At 32.2% G+C, this 10971-nt stretch overlaps 1 protein-coding gene across 1 annotated transcript; it reads left to right on the forward strand.

Annotated features, from left to right (window-relative positions):
• Window positions 1-5009: 5009 nt before the first annotated feature.
• LOC133793750 (uncharacterized) lies at window positions 5010-6038 on the forward strand. The gene is made up of 3 exons (XM_062231040.1): window positions 5010-5386; window positions 5469-5573; window positions 5652-6038. Exons 2-3 carry the CDS (start codon window positions 5514-5516, stop codon window positions 5991-5993), a joined length of 402 nt encoding a protein of 133 aa, XP_062087024.1. The 5' UTR covers window positions 5010-5386; window positions 5469-5513; the 3' UTR covers window positions 5994-6038.
• The last annotated feature ends 4933 nt before the right edge of the window (window positions 6039-10971 follow it).

A 10971-nucleotide genomic window follows, 5' to 3' on the forward strand; every position in this document is an offset into this window, starting at 1 on the left:
AGCAACGCGAAAATTATATGTAAAAACAAAGGAGTAAAACAAAATAAAAAATGAGACCGTATATGTGTCACATTTTTCCGTGGTGAAATTAGAAATATTATTGTTTGATTAAAATCATCTATCAAAGACTTGAAGAAAACCTATTTATTGTGATGAAGAAAAGTCTTAATAGTACGAAGCTTTAATAATTAAACTATAAAATATTGAGTGATTGGCAGCAAAATCCCATAATTTTTACATTTTAACTTTTATTTTTAGTAGGTAAACCTCTCAAACTACTATTATGTTGGCAAATTGACAGTCTCATTAGTTTCATTTTGTTATTTGCCAGCATGGACACACGTGAGCATCTAAAACAAATGTCACGTTATAATTCATTAATTACTCTTAAAGAGAAATTGACGACAAATACTCCCATATATTTTCAATTTTTTACACTTAACCCCTAAGCTTTGTTCATAATTTATTTGTTTTATATGATCACGTATGTCTATGTTGGCAGATTACAGAGTAAAACTAAATGAACTATCAATTTGCCAACAGGATGGTGATTTGGGAGGTATTACCACCAAAATAAAGATTGAAGGGTTAAGAAATTATAAAAATAAGAGGATTTTGCCGCCAATTACTTTATAATATATATTATTTTAATTTTACATTAACTGACTTTTTTTTAATTTTACTTATTAATTTTTATAATACACGTTTGTATCATTTAAATAATATATTAGTTTTAATCTTTTTTATTAATTTCAAATATAAACAAAATATAAAAGAATGTAAAACTAGAGAAATTAATTAAAAATGTTTAAAGATAAATAATGTTTTGAATTTTTTTTATTATTGCATTCTGCTTTACTTTATTTATCAAAATATCTCATCAAAACTCTATATTTTTTTTATTTTACCTTACACTTTTATATTACACCATACATCACATTCTCAATATTTTCTTTACATCATTTAAATATTATTTAATAATTAAAGTCATTAAAAAAATAAAATAAAAGAATAGCTAATAAAGGAGAGTGAATGGAAAAAAAAGATTAAAAAATTGTTTACATAGTCCATTAAAACTGGAGAAGATATTAAGTCACTACAAAAAAAAGAAGATTTACCGTTAACACTATACCGAGAACACGTTCTCGGTATAGTTAATTTGGTACCGCGCCATATTTACGCGATTTTTTCATTTTAGTTTCTGTACCGAGGACCATATACCGAGAACATGTTCTTGGTATAGGGTCTTTATAATCTTCATCTTCCCCAAACAGAGAGCTCATTCTCTCTGAAACGGCAGAAAAAAACCACCGTTTTCTCCGCCCCCTTTTTCATTTTTTCGGTATTTCGGCCCCCAAAAGCTTTGGTTTTGGTCAAAGCTTCCCTTCCAAAGAGGATTTAGGTTGCTATAAGGTCTATTAAGGTAAGCATTTACATATATTTCAGTTTTTTTTTTGTATAAATTTTTCAATTTTTTTTCTGTTTTGGTCTTCTATAATGAGATTTTTGTGGTATTATTTTCAGATTTTGCATTGTTTACAAGCGATTTTACAGGTATTTCGCATTTTATTTGTAATTTTTTGGTTTTTTTTTATATTTTTTGCATAAATATATTTAGGGTTTTTTGTATAATTTGTTTAATATTGTTAATATATTGTTATTTTTTATATTATATATATAATTTCTGATTATGTATTTAAAATAGGTAAGAATAATAATTAGTAATGAAAATTAGTTAAAAGTTTAGTGATATCCAATTTAGAGGAAATAATGTTGTGTAGTATTTTAGTAAAATACATATATAATTTTAGGATTTAGTTAGTTTAAATATATGGATAAATAATTAATTTATTAGTATGAAAATTTATTAATTTATAATAGTTTATTTTTTAGGTATATAATTTGACTTTTAGTTATAAAAATATGTTTGTATGAAAATATAATATTTGAGTGTTTGTTTTTTAGATTGGGTTAAATAATTTTAGTTTTAGATTATTAGCTTTGGTTAATAAATTTTGATTATTAGAGTGAGTTTTGTTTATTTAATTTGAATTTTTTTGTTGTTGTTAATTTTTTTTATTCTTAGTGTTGATGAATATTGATGCTTTGTTTTTGTTGTTAATTTTTAGTAGAATTATGATATTTTAAATAGAAAATTGAATAATTAATCAAATTTAGAGTAATAATTATAAATTATATAGTCATTTACAATGTATTTGTATTGCTTTGTGTATGTTCTGCGACTGGATATTTTTTTATGTGTTATTTGCAGGTTTTTAAATTTTGGGATATATGAAAATACAGTCGTTATGCTGCCCAATTTTTTATAGAATTAAAAGTACTCAATAAAATTTCTAATTTAAGAAATAGTGAATTGATAAGTAGTATAATATATTTTTAATTATGATTAAATAAAATTAATAATAACATTATGCAACCAAATTTTAATAAAAATAAACATTAATCTTGAAATTTTATTTAAATAAGTAATAAATCTTAAAGTAATTATAACGATTTAAACAAATCTTAAAAACTATTCAATAAAACATAAGTAAAATATGTTATTTAATAAATACTGAATTAATATGTAAAAATAAAATTAACAATTATATTATTAGAAAACCAATTTTAAACACAATGTTAATCATTATTAAAATTAAAATTAATTTTTGAAGTTAGAAAAAAATAAGTCAAATTTAAATAATTTTAATAATATTTACACTGAAATATATTATAGTTAGATATCATAAAACAACATAATTAACTTCAAAGAGCATAAGACATTAAAAAAAACATATTTAATTTTATTTGCTTTTTTCTTTGGTAATAAGAAATTATTACCAAAGATATGATAGTATTATTATCACCTAGTGATAATATTATATTTTTTTAGTGTTCATCACAAGAAGCCTTAGACCCGTTCAGAGAGGGTGAGTCATTAAAGACTCTTACATTTGCCTCTCTCTGAATTAGGACACACACATAAATTGATTGTAAGTTTGATGATTAGTGTTCCGTGCAGTGCTACATTCATACAATGTCGATCGACAAGAGCTGGATTAATTTGACAGATCGATTATCCGATGAGTATGAGGCTGGTCTGATGGATTTTCTCCAGAGAGCTCGGCAGTGCGTTGACTCAAGGGGATTGGTGAAATGTCCGTGTAGGAGGTGTGTCAACGTTGAATTTCAGACGATTGATGTATTAGAAAACCATATATTTGTAAATAGTTTTCTACGGAAATATACCAATTGGCATTGGCATGGAGAGGATGAAATAATACCAATGAGAGCTCAGATAGATCAAAATGATGAAGATGAAATGATGGATGTTCTCAATGATCTTATGCAAAATGACAATGACGAATAAGCGGAGAATGAGCGCGGTCAAGAGATACCTACAACAGACTACAGGGGTGGGCAACATTATAACGATTTGTTTGCTGAGATCGAGGCTCCATTATTCCCCGGGTGTCAAAATTACACATCATTGAATTTCCTAGTGAAGTTAATGCATTTCAAAGTGTTGGGGAAAATTCCCAACAAAATATTTGATGGAATGCTGGAGTTGTTATATGATGCATTTCCAGCCCCAAATAAGCTTCCAAAATCGCATTATGCAATGAAAAGGTTGTTGCGGAAACTTGGATTGGGCTACGAGTCAATCCATGTCTGCAAGCATGATTGCGCACTGTTTTGGAAAGAACATGCTAGAAAAAGCAAATGTTCTGTTTGTGGGGAGGATCGATGGGTGGACAAGAACACCAAGGGAAAGAAAGTGCCTCATAAAGTGATGCGTTATTTTAACCCCTAAGTTAATGCGAAAATATGCATCGAGGCACATTGCTCAACATATGAGATGGCATTACGAGCAACGTATAAAAGAAGATGGTGTATTGCGTCATCCTGCTGATGGGAAAGCTTGGCAAAACATAACGAGTATCAAAACCAGTTCGGAGGCCTTCAAAGATGATAAATTTATCTTAGCAACTCAGGCTAACCAAGTTTTCTACATTGAAGACCTTAAAAATAAATCTCATTGGAAAGTCGTCCAAGAAGTGCATCACAGAAATGTGTGGGACATCCCACTAGTTGAAGAACAAGCGGAGGATGTAGAAGTAGATGTTATGCACGACACTAGTTCCTCTAATTTCCAATTATTCGTTGATCTTGGGCCGTTGCCACAAATCAGCTTTGAAAGTACGGGGGCTCCATTACAATTTGTTGAGATAGATAATGTTGCAATTGAGGAGGAGAGGGAGGAGGAAATGGAAGAAGAAGAGGAGGAGGAAGAGGAAGTGGAGGAGGAGGAGAAGGAGGAGGAGGTTGAATATGAAGATGATGAAGAGGAAGATGAACACATAGAAACCGATGATGATAGTGAAGATTATTATAGTGATAATTAAGTGGTAATTTTATAATATGTTGAAGTAATTATTTTTAACAATAAATAATTTTATATAGTCATTTTGAACCGATAAATGTAATTTTAATATCGATTAATTTGACAGATATGGCTGATGTTATTGCTCAATCTCACGGGGGTGATGGTAGAGGATGCGATCCTCCACGTGGACTGTCAGATATCCCAGCTGATTGTGAACGAGGTAATACTTTACACATTGATATACTCCTTAAAATTTAACAATTAATCCATATTAATTTTAAAATATTGAATTTGCATACAATAGCGCCTCCAAATAAACGTGGACGCCATAAAGGATTGAACACGCGGGAAAAGAGGGAACAGTTGGGGCGTCCTCTCCCTCTCGAGTGGGATGTGCGGGGGAGAACATATAAAGAGATCGGAGAGTACAACTCAAATTTCTCAAGAGAGCTCGGATTACTTGTTCGACAGTACACATATCCGGACTGTCCTCAATGGTCAAAAGTACCAAATGCCTCGAAAGAAAGAATACTTGCACATTTGGAAGTAAGTAGTTTATTTATTTTTATGTTAATTCTCATTTTATGTTATATATCATATTTACTAATAAATGTTTGTAAATTATGATGATTTGTTTGATATTGGGCGTACTAGATATGGAGAACGGCATATGCCTGGGATCTTGAGAGGCATTGATACTTCGTGTGCTAAAAAGTATTCTGACTGGAAGTACGATATTAAAGAGCATTTAACGATTAATGGGCCACAAAATCGTTATGGTGGTTGCACGGATACGCAGTGGCAAAAAGCCATTGAATTTTTCCGACGCCCAGAAATTACGGTATTAATTTCTTGCTAAACTTAACTATCTTAATTAAATATATTACTAACGATAACTTTTTGCAGAAACGTTCTGTGGTCAACAAGGAAAATAGGAGGAAACTGAAAGAGCTTAGCTATGGAGGTTCTCAGTCAATCCCAACCCTGCGCTATAAAAAAGTTAGTTAATTAATTATTTTTTAGTTTATTTTTCTTATTTACGTTTAATTAATAATTTTATAAAAATATATGTACGTGACAGCGCAATTTAGAGACTGGGCAACTTGAGTCAATCCCGGATAGCTGGATGGATACTCACCATAAATCAGGCACAGGGTGGGTGACAGAGACAGCCAAAAATACTTGGGTACGTTAAGTTTTTTTAAACATTTTTCAAAATTTTAATTGTTTCAAAATTTTAATTACATTATACATTGTATCATAGGAGGAATTGCGTGCATACCGCGACACACAGCAGACACAGGCAACTGATACTGAGAGTTCCACACCAGTTTCGAGTGCGCCTGAAGATGAAGACATATCTTTGGTACAAACTGTCTTCGGAAAACGACAGGGCCACCAGAAAGGATATGGACGTATCCTTAACATAAGGGACCGAACTCCATTTGATTTTCGTCATTCACAAACTAGAGATGAAGAGTTGTCTGAGATGAGAGAGCGTCTTCGACAGTTAGAGGAGCATGTCCGGACTCATTGTATCACCCCGGGATCTCAATGTGCCCCACCACCACCCGATGATCCCGATGTTGGAGCACCGACTCAGTAGGACTTATGTATGAATTTTATTACAATTGACTATTACATTATCATGTTTAAGACAACTATTTATTTTGATTCAGCGAACATACTCTTATGTTTTTATTTATATGTTTAATATAAGTGTTTTAATTTTATTCTATTTTTTTATATTTAATTCAAAATAAATAAATAAGGGAATAACAAATATAAAAAAAAAATTGGGGAAAAGTCTATACCGAGGACATTGTCCTCGGTATATACCAGTAAGATGTCGGTATATACCAGTACGATGACAAATTGGAGTTGGTTGTACCGATGACTTTTGTCACTTTCTACCGAGGACATTGTCCTCGGTAAAACCTATACCGAGAACATTTTTAATGTCGTCGGTAGAAGTTTTGTTTTACCGATGCGGATGTACCGATAACTTTCTACCGACGACATTGTCTCGGTAGAGGCTATACCAAGGACATTTGGGCTTATATCGAGGATATTTGTTCTCGGTATAGGCCTTGTTTTTTGTAGTGAGTACTTTATTTTGACTACTTTACCTCGGCCGTTGGGACTGCTATTATACAAAAGACAATAAAAGTGCAATCAGAAATTATAATAATATTACCTAATTAAAATAAATACACATGTATTAAGTATATTTATAATTTTTCACTTCAACTAAAATATTATAAAATTATGGGTTTGTATAATTTTGGGTTACCGTGTTTTAGCTTACTTATATTATTGATTATCTATTTTTAAAAATACACTTTTAGATCTTATGCTTTGTTGATGGTTAAAATTAGTTATGGTTTTCAAAACCAAATTCAGTTAAAAAAATTTCAAATATAATCCTAAAAAGATCGATGTCTTTCAGTCATAATCTACACATTTTCTAAATTGATAATGCCGTAAATAAAGTCTAAGGACAAAAATATTTTGGCCAAATATGGTTTAATTTTTTTATAGAAAAAAAAATAGGTCTATTAGTTGGAATATTTTATTTTGATAAAAAAAGATACAAAATTGGCTAGTATATTTTTTTTTTGACAAAACGTTTTAATGTTATTTTAAAGTTTAAACTAAAAGAGTAATTGATTTTGAAATATTATCAATATTAGTTTTATAAAGAAGAAGTAATTATTAATATATTAAAAAAACATTTATTTAAAAGGAGTATTATATTGCTTCTTAATGTATACTATTTAATAATTTTTTATTTTCTTAGTACATTTCACTGTAAAGTATATTAATATTTTATCAATAAAATATTATTTTTTTTACTTATTTTTCAATAATATATTTATAATATTTATAAAATATTTTCCCTTAAAAGTTTCCCAAATTATGATCACTGAAATGTGGCACGAACCTACCATTGATTAATCAATGAAATATGTGCGGAGAGGTGAAATAAGATAATGATGGAACTCCAGCAAAATTTGGTTTTAAATATCATTAGTTTATGATACTTCCATCATAAGTCGTTGTAAATTAAACATTTTCTGTGAGATAAAAAATAACGGTATTTTGTAAAGCTCCTATTCTTAATGGTTCAAGCATAAACTCATACTACTTTATGAAGCAAAATTCATAAAAATATATATATTTATATAATTACAAAACAAACTTCCCCTGTTTTTGATATTTTGATGGTGAGCATTAAGACTATTTTCCTCACAAAAAAAAAATTGATTAAAAGGAACATTTTATTATTAGAAAACAAATAAAATAAAGAATGTAATAAAATAAAAATATCTTTTTTTTTCCTCATCGAAATAGTTTTTTTACGAAGTTGGTGAACACCACTTGAGCACTATATAATGCCTCCTAGACACGCTCAAAACCTTATTGAAACATTCACGATAGTAACATTTAATATAAGAGTTTTAAGTCGAGTTTAAAAAATTAGAGGTAAATTAGTAAATTACCACTACTACAAAAATAAAATTATATTTTTTAGAACACTCACCTAGATGCGAGTCATAAAAATAGCTCATGGACTTTTTAGGACTATAATTTCTTTTAGGATCCTAAAAATTATGTGTGTCTTAAAAAATTTGAATATTTCTTTTAACAAACACTTCCTAGACTTTTTGAGACTCGCGATGCGAGTCCTAAAAGAATTTCCTACGAGCCCTAAAATCTATGTGTGTCCCTCGTCGAAGTTTATGCAATTTTGAGTTTTCCCAAACTTTCCGACCACTTTCCGGCCACCTCGAGCCACCACGAGCTGAACCACCACCACCATACTCTTTGCATCTTGGGCTTCAAAGCCAACTAAAAATTTAGACCCAATGGCCACCGAGGAGTGGTGGTGCCACTACTTGCTCCGGCCATTCTTATAGGGCTCACAGCGCAAGTCCTAAAAACATTCTTTTAAGACTCGCAATACGAGTCATAAAAAAAATCTCAATTTTTAAGGCTCTCAAATAGAAGACTCGCGTCCTGCGAGTCCTAAAAACTTTTTTAGGGCTCACTAAAATAACCTTTTTTGTAGTAGTGTACATTTCAGAGCTTCAAATTCTCGTGTCGGACTTGGTCAAAGCATGCAGTTGATGATGACTGACATTTCTATTGAGCCATGAGCCCACTTACAATATCTATGTTTTGTTAGTGATAAACAATATACTGTAGCTAATTCAGTTTAGTTAGTTTTTGTTTTACTGTTAGTTTTCTTGCCACGTCTCCTCTGTTTTGACAGAGTTAGTTAGTTTGTTCAAGCTGTTTTTTCAACAGCTCCTCTTTGTATCTCCTTCATATATAAATAAAAGCTCAGCTCAAGAATCTGTAACGCTTTTACAGTTCTTTGAGATTCAGTTCAAGAAATTGATCCAGATAATATTTGTATTGATAAGCTTTTCTTTTATGGTATCCGAGCCTCTGACTCACGTCGACTATGGATCCTAGACACCCAGAACACACCACGGCTACTCAAACACCACCGCTTGCTCCGATTGCTCCGATGCAGCAATGGAATCCGTTTCAAAATTCTCTGAATTCTTCTCTCACAGTTCGTCTTGATCGAATGAACTATCTTGCGTGGAAATCCCAAGTGATTCCCACTGTCATTGGTCATGGCCTTGATGATATTCTTCTCACTGGTATTGCCCATGTTCAGCGACTTGTCACTGGAGAACTCAACCCTGAATTCACTACATGGAAAAGGAAAGACCAATTGCTCCTCAGTTGGCTTCGCTCGTTAATGACAGAGACTGTTCTTGGTTCCCTGGCTCATCACAATTCATCCTTTGATGCTTGGCGCGCTCTTGAACAAAGATTTTCCAGTCAGTCCAAGCTCGCTTGCTTCAAATCAAATCACAGCTTTCAACCATTCAGAAGGGCAATCTCTCAATTTCTGATTTCTATGATAAGGTAAAGATGTTAGCTGACTCTCTTTCCACTGCTGGTCATCCGATGGAAGAAAGTGACTTGATCATGCATTTACTGAATGGATTGGGTCCTGAATATGATCCTGTTGTTGTTCATGTAACTAGTCTTGTTGATGATCTCTCTTTAGAATCTATTCAATCGTTGTTACTAACTCATGAAAGCAGGATCGAACGACATTACAATGTTAATGATCTTGCCTCCAAGATCTCTGCCAATCTCAGCATCAATACATCAAGAACTGGTTCTGGTGTTCCCAACAGATTCTATGGACAACAGAATAGAGGTTCTTATGGTTACAATAATCGATCTTCTGGCAGATTTCCTAATCGTGGTCCTCCCTCCATTCCTCGGTTATTATGCCAAGTTTGTCATAAATCTGGTCATACTGCTGCTGTGTGTCATTACAAGTTTGATAAAACCTTTGTCACCCCCAGCGTTGGTGATTCGAAAGCCTTTCTCACTGAAGTCCATGACCAAGATTCCCCTCAGGTATACTCATCCAGTTCGATTCCAGAATTTTCAGATGACTATGACTGGTATGCAGACACAGGGGCTACAAACCACGTTGCTCAAGGGATGGAACATCTTGAATCTGAGATTCCTTATTCTGGCTTTGAATCTCTAGCAGTTGGCAATGGCAAGAAGCTCCCAATCACCCATGTTGGTAATGCCTCTCTACCCTCCTCTCCAACTCCTTTAAAATTAAATACAATCTTAAAAGTCCCTGGTATAACTAAGAATCTTGTTAGTGTCTTACAGCTCACAAATGATAACAATGTCTTTTTGGAATTTCATTCCACTTGTTGTTTTGTCAAGGACAAGGCCACAGGGACTGTTTTGCTCAATGGGAGAGTTAAAAATGGATTGTATACACTGTCTCATCGTTCTTTTTCCACTTCAAATGTTCAACTTCAGTGTCATGTTGCCACATCAGTTCCTAGTTCAGCCATAGCTTCTGTATCTGACTCTAGTTCATCAATAAACATTGATTGTAATTCTGTTGCTGATACTTCAGCTATTAATCATTGTAATGATTTTTCAATAAATAAAGAATCTATTTCTGAGTCTGATTTTCTTGTTTCCCCTGAAGTTTTCACTATTCAAAAATCTGATGTTAACTTGTGGCATGTTAAACTCGGTCATCCAGCTCCCAACATCCTTGCAAAGATTTTACATCTGAATATTCCAACCAATTTAAAGGCTTTAAAATTCTGTGAGGCATGTAAACAGGGAAAAAGTCATAAATTACCTTATTCTCTTTCTGAGTCTAGAGCTTTTCAGCCTCTTCAATTGGTTCACACTGATCTGTGGGGTCCCTCTCACACCCCCTCTAAGGAAGGATATAGATATTACATTCATTTCTTAGATGATTTTAGCAGGTATACTTGGATTTTTCCTCTCACACTCAAATCTCAAGCTTATCCTACATTTCTGCAATTTAAATTACTTGCTGAAAAACAATTCAATTTTCCTATTAAGAGTGTCCAGCCGGATTGGGGAGGGGAGTATAGGTCTCTGGCTCCATTTTTAAACCAACATGGGATTCACTTTCAGCATCCTTGTCCACATGATCATGAGCAAAATGCCCGTGCAGAGAGGAAGCACAGACATATAACTGA

This window comes from Humulus lupulus, chromosome 8 (assembly GCF_963169125.1).
Source record: "Humulus lupulus chromosome 8, drHumLupu1.1, whole genome shotgun sequence".
Taxonomy (NCBI): Eukaryota; Viridiplantae; Streptophyta; class Magnoliopsida; order Rosales; family Cannabaceae; genus Humulus; species Humulus lupulus.

Coding starts and splice junctions, on each gene's coding strand:
- LOC133793750 (XM_062231040.1), top strand. CDS start 5,514: ATGGATACTCACCATAAATCAGGCACAGGGTGGGTGACAGAGACAGCC. Junction 5,574..5,651: donor AGACAGCCAAAAATACTTGG/GTACGTTAAGTT, acceptor ATTGTATCATAG/GAGGAATTGCGTGCATACCG.